This window comes from Hydra vulgaris, chromosome 13, assembly GCF_038396675.1.
Source record: "Hydra vulgaris chromosome 13, alternate assembly HydraT2T_AEP".
Taxonomy (NCBI): Eukaryota; Metazoa; Cnidaria; class Hydrozoa; order Anthoathecata; family Hydridae; genus Hydra; species Hydra vulgaris.
Window position 1 is genome coordinate 54,445,001 of NC_088932.1, and position 16,637 is coordinate 54,461,637.

At 27.5% G+C, this 16,637-nt stretch overlaps 1 protein-coding gene across 1 annotated transcript in view; it reads right to left on the reverse strand.

The window, feature by feature from the left end:
- LOC100213563 (lymphocyte-specific helicase) overlaps window positions 1-16,637 on the reverse strand; it is a 52,348-nt gene that overhangs the window by 15,203 nt on the left and 20,508 nt on the right. The window contains exons 6-11 of the mRNA XM_065816882.1: window positions 11,122-11,351; window positions 7,285-7,410; window positions 7,012-7,117; window positions 6,593-6,754; window positions 6,252-6,394; window positions 22-256 (exon numbers count right to left, since the gene is read on the reverse strand). Coding sequence (XP_065672954.1) covers window positions 22-256; window positions 6,252-6,394; window positions 6,593-6,754; window positions 7,012-7,117; window positions 7,285-7,410; window positions 11,122-11,351 — 1,002 coding nt within the window. The remainder of the gene's footprint in view (window positions 1-21; window positions 257-6,251; window positions 6,395-6,592; window positions 6,755-7,011; window positions 7,118-7,284; window positions 7,411-11,121; window positions 11,352-16,637) is intronic.

The following is a 16,637-nucleotide window of genomic DNA, read 5'->3' on the forward strand; positions in this document are numbered from 1 at the left end:
TCAGCTAAATAAAATAATAACCTTGTGACCATTGCTTTTTAAAGCTGGCAGAATTTTATCCAACAGCAGCATCTTTCCAGATGTTTTAATAATATTTTCATCAATAACAAGTTCCTGAGTTTTTGGATCTAATGGATACTCTAACAGGTAAGGATGATTACAACATTTGCGCAACTGCATCATAATATTCTGTAGACGAATGTTGACAACTGACTTGTTATTCTGAACAGATGCTTTTACTTGCAATTCTTTTTTTCTAATAGAAATCGTTTAATATATATATATATATATATATATATATTTAAATCTTTATAATTTAAAACCAATATATGATGAAATATTAACTAAATATTAAATATTTTTGATAATGACAAATTTTACAAAAAATAAAAAAAATAAAATTAAAAAGCTTTAAAACTGACATTGAAAAACATATTAAGTATTTATCTAAAATATTATATATCCTTGCTTAGCAGCTTTTCTACACTACAGCATCAGGATGTAACTACATTATTATACATTAACTACAATATTTATCTAAAAGCTCTATAAAGCTCTGTAAACCTATTTTTTGCTCTGTATTTGCTTCACTAACTGCTCTACAAGCCATTCATATGTTGAAATCTGCATAAATATGGCTGCATCTCTCACTTACAATGTGAACTCTTTACCTCTGCACTAATGCTGCATTAATTAGTGCATGTGAAACAATTTATAAAGTACTAAATTACACAATGTTATAAATTTTTACAAAACTTTTGCCACAGTAATTTTTTTATAATTTATTGGTTAACTTTTTCTGTCATTTCTAAAAATGTAAAAAACATTTCTCCATCATTGATTATTTTAACATAATAATGTTTATGGCGCCAACTGGCAACTAAGTGCCCGTGCATTATCAATTATAATTAAACAATTCATCGAAAGTTGATAGTGTGCTTCTTTTGCAGTCTAGATTTGATGAGGAAAGAAAAGTAGCGTGTTACAAGACAGATAATAATAATTGTTGATGGGAAAATACTAAAACTACATGGTACTTTAAATACAAGGATTTTTGTTTTCAAATAAAATCTTTCATAAAACATATTAAAAAACAGTTTGCATGCCTGTTATTAATATGCACTTAAATTTTGTGCTTAAGACCAAAGTAACTTGTTTTAAAAACATCTTAAGCCACTCTAAGTATACATATAATACACATAATATATGCATGTAATTGCATATATTATGTGTATTATATGCATATTTAGCCAAACTCTAGAAGCATGATTAAGAGGTGGGTAATGCCTTTTGCTGTTCCCTGAGAGAGCAGAAAGAATATCAGGATAACTTACTTTTTATAACTGATATTACAAAGTTCAGTAAAGGGAGACAAGCTCTTCAATATCTAGACATACCACCATCTACAGGCCCTGTCTCACACACACATGATGACTGCCTTCTCAATATCACAACCACCACAAAATGTAAGTATACTCCTCTAAAAGTCTCTATTTTTTAATGAAATTTTGAGCAGAACTGTTAATTATTTCTGAGTTGAAGTTGCCTAAATTGCTTTTCATTCTTTTATGAACTAGGGGTTTATAGAAAGCGTCTTCCTAATAATAAACATTTTTTAACGCATCTATATTTTTTAATGATAAAGATGCTTTTTTAAGAACTACTTTTATATAAAAGTATTTTTGATTTTTCTTTTGAGTCTCAACTTCCAAAAACAAATTTTTAAGAAATATTTATATAGAGTACCACAAACCGGACAGTGCGCAAAAGCGGACACTTTTCGGAAAAACTAAATATCTTCACTAAAAATAAAGGTATTTGCAAATTTTAAAAAAGTTTTTAACTTTTAGTGTGTGCAAAATTATAAATTAATTTAAAAAATTAATAAATTCCATGCTTTAATCAGATATTTAAGTTCAAACAAAATCTAACCCTAAAAATCAAACTTTTTTTGAAATTAGGTTCTTAGCATGAAAGATTTTAAAAGGTAATTTAAAAGCAAAGGAAGCTATTTTTTTGGAAATTTTCTGTTAATTCCAAAAATAGTTTTAGATTCCAAAAATAGTTTTAGATTTTCAAATTCCAAAAATAGTTTTAGATTTTCAAAATCTTACTCTGTTAAAAAGTTATGACGGAAACAAGATTTATTTTAGTTTTCGCCTTAAACCGGACACAACAAATCCCCCTATAATCAATTAAAATTTCATAGGTTAATCTGTTTATTTTTTCACTCTAACTGATTTTTTTATAATGTTAAAATCAATTTATTTTATTATTTCTTCCCATTTATTGAATTTTTTTTATTTGGGTTTTTTAAGTTTTCACACTTTCGTGTTAAGTAATTTTGTATTTTTGCACTTATACTGTTGAAGTTAAAGTGCAAAAGTACACAAAGTAACCACCAAAGTGCATCATTTCTTCATTTTCAAAAAAATCTCTTAAAATGGCAAAAAATAAAACAAACAAGAAGCCATACACTGAGGAGACAATAAAAAGCACATTGGATAAGATTGAAAATGGCAAGTTGAGTTTAAGAGCCGCAGCTCAATTCTACCGCATACCAAAATCAACCTTATCCAACCAAAAATCAAATAAGACTTTAGTATTTGTTAGTGGCAATACAACAAAATTGAGCCCCTTTATTGAGTTAACCTTGGTTCACCTTCTTCAAATGCTTGGCGATAAGGGCTTTGGTAAACGATTAGATCAAGTTCAAAGTTTAGTGAGAGACTATTTAATTGAAAATGATGAAACGTATTCAAAAATAGAACGCCTGGTCGCAAATGGTACAAAGGATTTATGAGTCAATGGCACTCAGAATTAAGCAAAAGAACAGCTACAAACATCATATCTTTGAGCAGGAGCATACCAGAAATTATTGCCCATTATTTTGATGTTTTGAAAAAAACATTTTGATTTAGCAAAAAATAGATTTGAGCAAAGCCATGCAGTTGTGGAATTGTGATGAAACTGGTTTCAATGGTAACAAAGGTGATGCAAAGTAATTACCAAAATAGGTGCAAAGCGTCCACTAGTATTAACTTGAAATAACAAAAAAATAAACTACACTGCTCTTAATTGTGTTAATGCTGACGAATTCCTTCTACCGTCTTTTGTTGTTTACAAATCAAAGAAGTGATTTTATGAAGATTGGATTAAAGGAGGCCCACCAAACATACTTTACACAATATCACCATGCTCGATGAATTGTTTATTCCTCACATTCAAAAAATTGGTGGTCAACATGTTTTACTTTTGGATGGCCACAGGACACACGTGTCATTAAGTGTACCCTTAAAGTGTAAATAAAACAATATAACACTATTTTTTATTCCCGCCCATTCATCTCACATTCTGCAGCCTCTTGATGTTGGTGTACTTTGCAATGTCAAAGATATTTTACAAAAATGCTATGCCAAAAGTGGTTTTGGCAATTTGTCCAAAAAAATTTTCCCAAATCTCCCAGCACAGTTATATAGAAGCAACAAAGCTTACACTTGTACTCAAATTATTGCTGGTTTTGAAAACACTGGACTCTTTCCATTAAATCAAGACAACGTTGACAAATCAAAATTACAAATTTGTCAAACTTTTAATAACGCTTTAATAACATCATCAGCAGTTACAAAATCACCACACAGCCCAAGTTCTTTGCCTCAGCTAACACAAACCTTAATTCCACCTGCAACTCTAACTTCAGTTCGAAATTTAAATTTAACTTCTCAAGAAGAATTAGCAACTTGTGTAAAAATTAGTTTTGAAAGAGCTCTCTTGAAGCAAATTCAAAATGCTTATTAGCATCCTGCAAAAAAAGCCAGAAATGTAACAGTAACAGTGGCTGGTCAAGCTTTTACAGAGGAAGCATGGTTAAACCAGTTAAGAGAAGATGATGATGCAAAGCTATTAATACGAGCATATGTTGAAATTGTAACAGCAGAAGTAGAAACTCCTGCCAAGAAAGCCAAAAAAAAGTACACAAAGTGTCCAAAATTTTTTAAAAATGAAAAGCCAGAGATGCAAGTTTTATGGAAAACTTGAGAAAAATCAAGTTTTAGTTTGTGGATTTGTAAACCTTCTCTCCCAAAAAGTTATATAAAAGGTGAAGAATTCTTTTGCACGAAAAGTTGCAGAAACTAGTTTATAAACTTTTTATTTTTGTTTCTCAAGCACAAGCTTGCTCATGTTTTGTTATTTATTTTTTCTAGTTTTTTCTGTTTGTTTTATTTTTATAAAAAAAAAATATTGAAGTTATCAATTTATCTATGTTTTTTTCATATAATTTGGAACTGTCCGCTTTTAGGGACAATTTTTCAAAAAGTGGACACTTTTAAAAATAATAAAATCTTATTTTCCATAGAAACTTGAAACTAAAAAAAATTTTTTTACACTGCAGAATTGCTCTAATAAACAACTTTATTCCAGAAAAAAAAAATCCTACAAATTCTCAATATTAAAAAAGTTATTTAGCTTTTTTTGAAGAGTGTCTGGTTTGCAGCACTTTTACTCTATAGAAGTATATAAGTATTTTTGATTGTTTTCTCCACAAATCTTTTTTGTTGTTGTTGATAAAATAAATATTTAAAACAAAATTGTTAACAAAACAAATATTTAAAACAAAATCGTCAACAAAACAATAACAAAAAAAAAATGAAAAAACAAAATGGTCAATGTTTTATTCAAACTCCTAATAAAATGGTAAAATGCTGCAATCATTTTTCAAATTTTTAGGCAAACATCAACATTTGTAAAAAATTCTGCAAACTCAGTTTGATTTTTTGTCAATTTTATGCTAAACATCCTCATGTAAAATCCTGATTACCAATTTTGTGCCGACTTGATATCAGCTCATAATGGTTTTGAACCAGCAATTTTTTGCCTACCAATTTGTTCTAATTTTGAGGGCTGCATTTATTTATTTATTTATATTTAAATACTAATAATACTAACTATACTGTATAATGTTTTTATTAAAATGATAACATTATACAGTATTAAAATGATTTTGACATCAAAATCTAATTCTTTATAAATTCAATTTGATCACTGATTGTTTGATTAAACTGTGTCCACTGCTCATAATTTTGAAAAAAAAAAAAATTATTTCATAGACAAGTCAAAAATAAAATTTGACAAAATCAAATATAATCTCAAATCAAATGATCTCCCTCTTCGAGCATTTTTTTCAGTCAGACCTATAGTGCGAATCTCAGAATTTCACATAAACTGCAACTTCTGCACCCAAATCAACTTGATTAATAAAATCTTTTGCGGTTTTTTGTAAATTCTCATAAATATCTAGATATCATATTTATTTATAAAGGATATAATAATAATATAGTAATATTTATAGTAAAACAATTAATATTTAATATTAGTATTAAAGTATTAGAATAATAATTAAATTATTTAAAGCTATTTGACTATTTAATTTATAACTAGTCTGTTATATATTATAACTTAACTTAATTTTTAAGGTCTTAAAAACTATGTTTTTAATGAGGGCTATGTTTTTAATGAGGGCTTAAAAACTACAATTTGTATTAAAACTTAAACATTTTATTGAAATTAATTTTAATTTAAACAATAAAATTTCAAAATTACTTAATATCAAGGTTTTAATTACAAGATATCAAGGAAATTAGCAAATTTAGGGGTTTACAGCTATATTACGACTCACCCTTTTAGAACATTCTTAACTGAATGCGCAACAATGACAGAATTGAGAAAACCGTCAAAACAGTATTATGCTCTGTATAATATTTTATGAGCCAACTGAGATGCCAATACTAAAAAAGCACTAGGCATTGTTGATATGCATGCAGTTAGTTTATCAAAACTGTATTTCCTAATAAACTTTGTAAATCTACAAAATATCTCTACATCTGTTTTTTATAATTATAATAAATTATATAATTGCAAAATATACAACTTTTTCTTTTAAAATAAATAGGGTAAGGGTTCTAATAAGCTTTCGGTAAGCGCAAAAGAGCAAAAAAACTAATATGCATCTTTTGCCCCTCTTTTATTATTAGAAGTTTACAATAAGAGGTTTTAAACCCAAAGCCAAGATATTTAAATGACTCATTTTTCTGTGTTTTATTAAAATTATTGATGTAAAGAGACCGTATTAAGAACAAATTTAGATATGGTTGGTGTGGAACAGACTTACCATGACCTACATTGCATGGGTCCAAACAGCAAGTACTGATATATTAGTCTTATAAAAATATTAAAATTTTTCTAATTGTTACTTTTTTTCACTTTCTTCAATTTCTTCTAATAACTTTTCAAAATCAAATTCTTGTGAATCATCTTCTTCTGTATACTTGACATTAGTTCGAGCTTTACGCTTTGGCCTACCAGATGGAGTTAATTCCACTTTTTCTTCTACTGTCTAGAAAAATTTCATTACATAACTTTGATTTGATTTAAAAAAAAAAAGTTCAATAAAAAAGAATTTATTATCATAAGATAATATCAATAAACATAACATCAATAAACATAACATCAATAAACAAACTATAAGTTTAAAGCTAATAATACCAACAAAAAAAAAAAAAGTTATGGTAAAAAAATATGGTAGTAAATATACATTCTTTTTCTGAATAATGTCAATAATTGTTCGATCAAGAGTAGTCTTGTAATATGCCTCTTGTGTTGGTGTAAGTGGAGCGTATACAATTACTTCTTTCTTCGGAGGAATTGTTAAGTCTATATCTGTTTTTAGGCGACGGAGAAGAAATGGCGTCAATATCTATTAAAAATTTTTTATTACTAAATCATTAATAGCAAAGCCTGACCAAGATATGTATTTGTATACAAATAAATATTTTCTCACTTCTCAAAAAGAATCACAAATCAATGTATAAAAGAGTTGTTTTTAGAGTTGTTTGTGCACCTCTAAAAAGGTCAAGAAGAAAAAAAAGAGAAAAAAAGAAAAAGTTCTTCTTATAATGAAATTATATTTTGTTATATGCTTTTTGGAAACAACTACTCAACAAAAATTCGTACTGAATGCAGAGTTTGAAGTACTTTGGCTTCCTGTTCTTGTGCAATAAGTTTTTCACTATTTTCATCCACTGATGTCACAGCACTGAAATCAAACCATGACTGGAAACTAAAATAGATTTTGATTGTAAAATAGAAATTAAAAAAATAGCAAAAATTATTATTATTAGGAATAATAACAAAAATAATAAAAACAAGATAATATTTATTGTTTGTTAAGTGTTTCTTTTTAGCAAAATAAAAAAAAAATAAAAAAAAAAGTTAATTTATAAAAACCTTGTCAAATCATCAAAGATATCAGGTAAAATGAAGTTAAGTAGAGACCAAAGTTCTGATAGATTATTTTGAAGTGGAGTTCCAGTCAGTAAAAGGCGGTTTGCAGTTCTATATTCCTTTAATTCTCTAAAGAAAAAAAAAATTTAACATTGTTTTTTGATCTAATCTGATATATAATACATGTCAAAATATTTAAGGGGGCATCCATAAAGTACGCACTGATTTCCCTCCCTCTTCCCCTGTATGCACATGTATGTCTTTTATGACACCCCCCCCCCACACACACACACACACACTTTGGTTCATCTACACATTATTTATCACAAGATTTATCAATCCCCAAACACATAAATTTTTCAAGACAAAAAATAAAAAAATAAAAAAAAAACTTTAAACCGTATAGACATTTCTTTTGCATAACATAATATAGATTTTTTAAACTCATGAATTTTTTTTTATAAAAGAAAGGTTTTAGGAGAGATAGATTAGTACTTAAAGTATTTTCTAATTAGCAAATAAATAAGTTAAATAAAAGCAAACATGTAAAGGGATAACCAGAAAGTGTTCATGTAGTTCTAGCATTTTTTTACAAACATAGACAATATATTTTTTTACAAACATTTTTACAAACAAAAAAAAATAGAGCAGTAAAAAATTAGTCAATAAAATTCTTTTTTTTTATGTTGTTACTTATTTAGATATAGGACTACTAATGCTCAATAAATATAAAATGGAAAGAAAAAAAAATTAATTTGAAAAAACAATATATAGTCGAACTTCATACTTGCCATCTTTTATTCCTTTGCCCCCTGTACATATTTGTATGTTTTTGGGTACCCCTATCTTCCCCATACCTGCTTACATACTTTATGGAAGACCCCTAATGTAAATAATATTTATATTTGGTTTGAATCTGCATAAAAAATAGGTTAAACAGAGTTTTCTTAAATCTAATAAAATAGAACAAGACTTATATTTATTAGATTTAGAAACAGAACAAATTAGAACTCTCTCATATTCTAACAATGTATTCTGTTGAAACATTTTATTCCGACAACCATGGTAGCATAAAAAGGGGCTATTTTAGACCCTTTTATTACTTATTGCTGCCTTGGATAAGTTACTTAGAATTAAAAAAAATTTTTTTTTAATCTTAACACATAAACAAAAGTGAAAATATTAAAAGGTTTATTGAATTAATTTGAGTTTTTAGCTATACTATATCTATTTTATTATATTTATTTATACTCTTTATAGTGATTTTTAACTTTTTTTTTTTTTTGTCTACTTTTTCTGTCTAAATGGGTACCCCTATCTAAATAAAACTCTGTATGTTCATAAAAAAATCTCCTTTTAAACACAAATATAATTTTAAGGCTAAAAAAAAAAAAGTGAAAAAATTATTACTTTTTGCGTATTTTATAATAAGTTTTTAACTATTGTACACAAGTTTTTTTTTACAATTCTTCCCCTCTGCCTTAAATAATTTTTAGAGGTGGCAAAAGTGATACTACTACCCTAATTATTTTTCTAGTATGGCCCCTGTTTATATATTTATTATTATTAGTTCTTACAGCGTTTTAAAATTTAAACTGTGAATGAGGTTTGTTTGAATGTTTTCAGCATAAACAGGGTTTGATTTCTGCAAACTCCAAACAACTAATCGATTGGTATGCTACTCCTTAAATATATTAGTTATCAAAAAATATTGATTTATCGAGGAGGAACTCGTATCGAGTTATTTAAGGTGAAAAGGTAAAAAATATCAAAACTTTTGATTTTTTAACAATATTTTTTCTTAATACTTGATGCATAAAAACTAAACTTAATTATTGATATCAAATACTGTGTACTTTGTGCATGAAATACTTTGGGGGAAAAAAAAAATTTCAAATATTACTTTCAATTTGACCGTAGTTTAATAAAAAAAAAGCATTCTAATTAGCCTGTTCACCCCTAATTTTTTTAAACTGCAAAAACTTTTAAACTGTTTTACATGCAGCTATAGATTTTGAAGCTTATAGTAGTTTATAAAACAAAACATTTGACTTTTGATGTCCAAATAAACCAACTGCAGAACTACAAAAATCAACTGCAGAACTAGGATTATTTACTAAAATAATTACTCTATTACAACTGTTTTTTTGTGATCATAACAAATGCAAATATATATTTGCTTATTACTTATATGACCAGACCAAATACAACAACAGTATTCCATACAGGAATGAATAAAAGAGTAAAAGAGGTCTTAAAGAAAGACAAACTTAGCAGTTTCTAACTTATCAATGGATTGTATATATGGTTTCCACGAGAAGTCAGTACTGAATGATAATAAGAAAAGCCATAGTATAATTTTATATATATACATAGTTATATATATATATATAGTATAATAACAAAAATTTTATACAAGCAAAGTGAGAGCAACAATAAGCCAAGTGAGAGCGTTTCATAAGAAAGCTGTTCATAATCATCAAAATAGGAATATTAACAATATTGCAATAATTGTTTGCAGTAAATAACTACTTGTGATCTTTGATACACAACCATTGCAAGCCCCAAGATGTTACAGAAGGGATATCAGATTTATAATTGGGTGACTGTTTTAAGTGATCAAAAAGCTGACTTTTTGTCAAGAATTAAGTGTATAGATGTGTTTGCAGCAAATAGAGCCACTTTAAATGTAAGATGTCAGGAAGATCACTAATATAGATGAGGACCAAGGATAGAACCTTGAGGTACGCCAGAAGTTGCTGGATATGACTTAATTATCTCAAAAACTTTCTCAAATATACCATATGAAACAAGCTTATAAAGACCAGCATGCCAGACCTTATTGAAAACCTTTGATATGTCAAGAACAATAGCCTTTCTGCCACCATCTTATACACAATAGGACCTTTCTGTTATAACAGTTAACAAGCCAACTGTGCACAAGAGGATCATTACAGAGATGAAAGATATCAGCTGAAGGACTGTCATGAAGAAAATTGCCTAAGTAATTCTAGTCAGCTTTATGCTAGTATTAAGAAGTGTGATGATAGGGTGAGTCTGAAGTCAAGTATGATATGGGAAAATCATAGCATGGTCTTATCCATTTAAAGGAGAACAAGGAAAAACTGGCATTAAAATGATTTTTTTTAAACATCATTTTGACGCCACTTTTTGATGTTATTTAAAAAAAAGTTTATTTATAATATATAGGCAACTTGTCTATGCACTTTTTAATCATTGCAAAATGAATCGAAAAACAAATGACTTTTCGAACATTTTTTGATCATGAAAACATTTTTGAGCTTTGATAAAGTATTAATGAGAAAAGCATGAAGTTTATTTTAGTAAACCATTAACTGTTTTTGACAGATTTTAATTAAATACCTGTTATTTAAGTTTGGCTTGAATTTTTTAATTAACTCAACATAGTGAGAGTTTTTCTTTCAAATTTTTTCACAAATTTTGACCTTTGACTTAATTTTTGTTAATTACTGTTAAAAACTAATATGGCTTCCTTGCATTCCATTATTTGGAATATTGATTCAAACAAAAGCAAAATCAGTTCTCTTTTTAAACCTAGCCCAATCATCTTTTTAAACCTCTTTTTAAACTCAACCCAATCACCCGACCCAATCTTAAATCAAACAAAACTGCAATCAAATTCTTCAGTTGGTCTCTAATTGTTGAAATATATAAAATACTTTAATAACTTATCATTTGATTGAAAAGACAGTATGCACTACTTTTTGTTTACCAATATAAGCTGTATCAATCAATAATACAATAAGTAAAACATTTGTAATATTTGTGAGTTTGTTTACACTAACACATGTAACTTACTTTATTAATTTGCAATTAAGATTTTTAATTCGATGACCTTCATCAACAATGAGATATTTCCATTCCATTCGCATATTAGTAAACGCTTGCCTGTCACGCATTAATATTTCATAAGAAGATATCACAACGGGAAGACTTGCATGTCCTGTACTGTAACGTTTTACCCTCATTAATTTTCTGCGAATTTGAAAACGCTCTTCGATACTACCATGGTATAAAACAACATTTATCTAAAAAAAAAATTTCATTAAGATTTAACTTATAACAAATTTCACAACTTCTTTTATTTGCATTTGTATTAAAAGTCTGCTATGATTAAGGTACTAATATATCGCTTTAATTTTTAAAATACATATGTATTATTTAATTATATATTAAAAAATATTAGAGTTTTTAAGTTTATTAGTAATTAGGTTTTAAAGTAATTATGTTTGGATCGAATAACATTGTAACTTAGATCTTTGATCTAAAATCTATTAACTTGTATATATTAAATTTGTATATGTTTTAAAACGTAAACTAAATAATATATTAACTTATTTGGCTTTCTAATTAAATTTATTACTTATTAATCTATAAACTTCTTCAAATACCTTGTTATAAGTAGTCCAGACACTTTTTTGAGAAAAAGAAAACTAAAAAAAGAAACTTTTTTTTTTGCCATAATAGATGTCTTTATTATATAAATACTGCTTGCCCAAAAATAAACTTAGCTAATATATGTATTGAAGCCTTTGTCTATGAGTATTTCACTAAATTATCATTAGTAATGGTGCAAGTACAGCTAAGTATTTATACTTATTAATAAATGCCAGCTGAGCTAATAGAACTAATAAAAAGATCCCAAAAGATCACATCATTTGCCAGATACATCACATGAAGCTAGTCTAATACCTAGCTAATAATAAAGAGAAGAGGATAGTTGATTGGAGGATAGTTGGAAGAGTCAGAGGAATTTTTTTTTGAGATTTTAAAAAAAATTAAAACCATAGATGCCACTTTCCAGCATGCAAAAAATACAAGATTCAGTCAAGCACTTATTACTTAATTTAGAGAGAATTGAAGAACGATAAAATTATGAACTAAATTTACTCAAAAAACTGGGGTTAAAAAATCAAAACTAGCATTCTCTTCTTCAAAAAAGATGGTATAAACATAACTAATATATATTTACTTCTAAGAATAAAATCTACCTTACTTAAAAGCATTTAAATAATTACAATAAATCAAAATATCGCATTTTTTCAAAATTTAATAAATTAAAACCTGTTTTCATTCTTTTTTTTTTTACATTTCTACACAAAGAACAAGAAACACAATTAAAAATGAGTGTAAGTAAAGAACACTGAAATCTGATTTTTATCAGATTGCAGTGTTGAGAAGATGTAGCATATATTCATTTATAAGAATAAAAAAATAACTTATTTAAAACTAATAAACCGATTACAAAATATTGTATTTATTCATTCAAAGTTTATTCAGTATCAACTTGTCTTCCTCTATTTTTTGTAAATTAAACACAGAGAGAAGAGATAAGATATAAATAAAAATATTTGCTAACAAACCACACTAAAACTTGAAAACACAGAGAGAAGAGATAAGATATAAATAAAAATATTTGCTAGCAAACCACACTAAAACTTGAAAACACAGAGAGAAGAGATAAGATATAAATAAAAATATTTGCTAGCAAACCACACTAAAACTTGATTATTATTTTTTTTGTAAGTTTTTTATAACCATTCTTTCCATCAATTAAATGACAACTAATTATGCTACTTTATTAGAGTCAGAGTTACTGCATTTAATATTATTAAAATTAGGTTATAAATAATTAAACTAATGATATACAAATCTACAGAGGTTTAGGTACATTAAATGAGTGTTTAAACATGCAGTATCTGCAACAAAGAAGAACAACAAAACGAAGGCAAAAAATTTTATTAAATCTTTTTTGTTTTCATTCTTCTTTTTTTTTTTTTTGTCTGCATCTAGATTAAAGCATTTTAGATGTGAGCAGGATATACTAATACAGAATTACCCTAAATCTTGGTTGTTACTTTATACTGTGTTACTCAAGCCCTCCCTCTTTCACACACACAGTAGGGTGTTTCATGTCATATCGATTTTTGAAAATGAATTTGCACCTAGATTTATAAATTGAATTTATATATAAATAAGTTTCAGCCAATATTAAATTATTTTTGATAATTTTTTTACTAGCTTGTTTTTTGGCCAAATAAGTTGGGTGTATCAAATGCCTGGCGAGTATTTTAAAATTTATTCTATAAATTTTTTTATTCTTTTAAATGTTACATATTGAATTGAATATTAATCACAAAAAAAAAAACATGTTGTAAAAATTAGGAAATTAGTCTACAGAATTTTTAGAAACTAATAGAAAAAGTAGGATTTTTGCTCACAAAATTTAATTATTAAATGGTGTATGAAAAACATTTTTGATTTCTTAATAAACTGTTTCCAGATATGGAACAAACTTATGCCTGGATAGTTTTTATAATAGAGAGGTCTTATATAGGTCCTTAGAAAAATAATCTGATGTGGTAACCTGAGCTTGACACTAACCTCAGTAACTTAATAATAATTATTTTTTTTAATAATAATTTTTAACTTTTTTTGTTTTTTTAAAGATAAAAAGACATATTGAGCTTACTGCAATGTGGTTGCAGGGGGTATTGTTGTTATTTAGCTTACTGCAATGTGGTTGCAGGGGGTGTTGTTGTTATTGAGCTTACTGCAATGTGGTTGCAGGGGGTGTTGTTGCTATTGAGCTTACTGCAATGTGGTTGCAGGGGGTATTGTAGTTATTAGTTTTGTTGCATTAAGGTAAGCAAGTATATGGAAGATCTTCAACTTTAAATGATTCTTGTTGTATTTTGTTGATAAATATTATCAATACAAAATTATATTATTTACTTTGCAATTGCTTTATATGTTAATTGCAAATCTTCCTTGGTTTTTGGTTTTCTCTCCTTTGATGAACAGCAAGTAGTAGATCCTGACAATTAATTCATTGTTAAAATTATTTACAAAGTCTGATACAACTTTAATAGGTCATTCAGATAATGCTATTAACTAATGCAAGGTTGATGACATAATTGGGAAAAAGTCTCCAACTGGTCAACATACTCCCATAGTAGTGCAAGGCTGTTTAACAAAAGTTTAACATTTAGTTTAGTGAGGTTTTAACAAACTAAATATAAACCAAGACTTTTCTCCCAATAACTATGCAATACTTGGTGGTTGTTCTAGCTCAAAGTTAAGAACTTTTAACCCTCTGAATGAATTCTTTAAATGCCTGAACAACTCTAGAACTGGATTTAAGAAGAGCGTTTTTTGCAACATCTGCTCTCTCTGTAACAGAAATACTTTGGTATAGAGGAGCAAGTGGAATCAAAGTTTTATCAAGTGGAATCAAAGTTTCATCATCCATAAATGCAATTCCATGAAACCATCGTGGCATCATTTCAATTTAAAAAAATTTCAGAATGCTGAACATGTTGTTCTACGTATTCTTTATTTTTTATTTGCCAATAGATTTTATATCTTGGCACAGCATAAAGTAAAGAAGTCCTTTAAAACCAGTTGGAATAAAAAATTGATATAAAATTAACCATCGCCTGCACTTCTTCCTTTTGATTATTAGTCAATTCAAAAAAAGCTGCAAGCTCAATATTTGAATCTTTAAATAATAGATAACCTTGGATATAACTTGCACGAGACATGCACCCTTTATCGTTAATTTATAACACCCTATATACTACTAAGTTTTTCACAGAAGAGTTTGAGAAGCAAACTAAGTGTTTGAGATACAAGAAACAAAGTATTTGAGAAGCAACAAAGCGTTTGAGAAGTAATTCATAAATATGTATCCGGCAAGTTCTAGTAAAATTGAGTTTTGTTTATGACTAAACTTGACTTCCATATTTGTAGCAGTTGTATAAAAACATAAACCTTTCACATCATTGCATATTCTTCCAGTATTTTGCCTAAATCAAATTGAGCTTGTCGAGTATCATGATCAATAGCTGGAATGCCAAGAAGCTTTACTTCCCCATCAAGATTTACTGAGGCAAATCTATCTCTTTTTGATTTTTAACCTTCTGCTAATTTTCTATAAATTCTCCATCAAAATGTGCTATTATAGGAAATATAGCTTTAGGGGAGAGTGGGGCACCATGATACAATTTGGTTTTTGCTTCATAACATTTTTTTTATGCCTTATGTCTTTTTTTTAAATGTAGTTAGTTTAATTTGTAGATAAAATTTATATCTTAAAGATTAAATTTATTAAATTCAAAATATAACAGGTTAAACTTTTTTTTTTTTTTGTTAATTCACCTCCCCAAAGCCCAGAAGGCCACTACAGACGAGGAGGCTATTTAATTGTGGTTATAACACTCTCTCAACTCTATAACTCCGAAATACAAACCTTGACAAACAAGGCTGCTGCGTGGAAAAACAAGTTGACTTGTAAGACAATTAAAGTAAAATTAGAATTTATATCAAGGTACCTGATCTAAGGGGTACCTTGATACTAACTATGAGCATCATTTAAAAAGTAAATAAAAAGTATAAAACTCAGAGAAAAGATTTTTACTTGAAAGACAAACAAATTAACAATTATAATTCAAATAATCCATCCAATGGTCCAAATCACATTTTAGAAATCCAGAAAATATATCGTTTCAAATGTCATTCTTTAGTGTCAATGAATAATGTCTCTGTATCAAAATTGGATTTCTTAGTATTATATTTACATAAATCTCTTAAAAACTGATTGCAAATATTAAAAGAAATAACTTTTAGAACTGTTTATGACACAATGAAGTACTATTCTACAGTTTTAGGGTCCATAACAAATGCTACATCAAGCTTCCCCATACTTGCTAATAGCAAACAATTGCTTTATTTTTAGAATCAATTTATTTTTTAAATAGTTTTGATTAATGAAGTCAAGAGCATATGGATTGCAGTTTACAAAATGTTACTTACTGGTAGACAGATTTAATAACATACCTTAAAACTTAGCAACTTTAAAAACTAAAAAATTACTGTCATAAAAAAAAAAAACACAAAAATTGACCCTTTCAGGCCTTGCAGGCAATGATATCAAATGATATAATTTATTTTCTTAAAACATAGCTCTAGTAGTAACTGTTTCACCATATAAAAGTGATTGTCACAACTCTTAAGATGCCTCCACAATTACAATGTTTCATGGTGCCCACTCTCCCCAATTGGTTGCAACTTCAACATATTGCTTGTAATTTTCAGCATTTTTTCTAATAGATATCTTTTAAGCTTGTTCTTTTATATTCTTTAATATTATCTTTTTTAAATCAAAGAACTTGCATCCCCTTTTTCTTGAATTCTTCCCACAATTTCTCTGCTACCTCTGAGTCCTTAGTTTTAGTTTTTTTAATGTCTTCCAACTTTCAATTAAACAAGTGATCACTACAAAGATTATGATATAAAAATAATAAATTTAATGA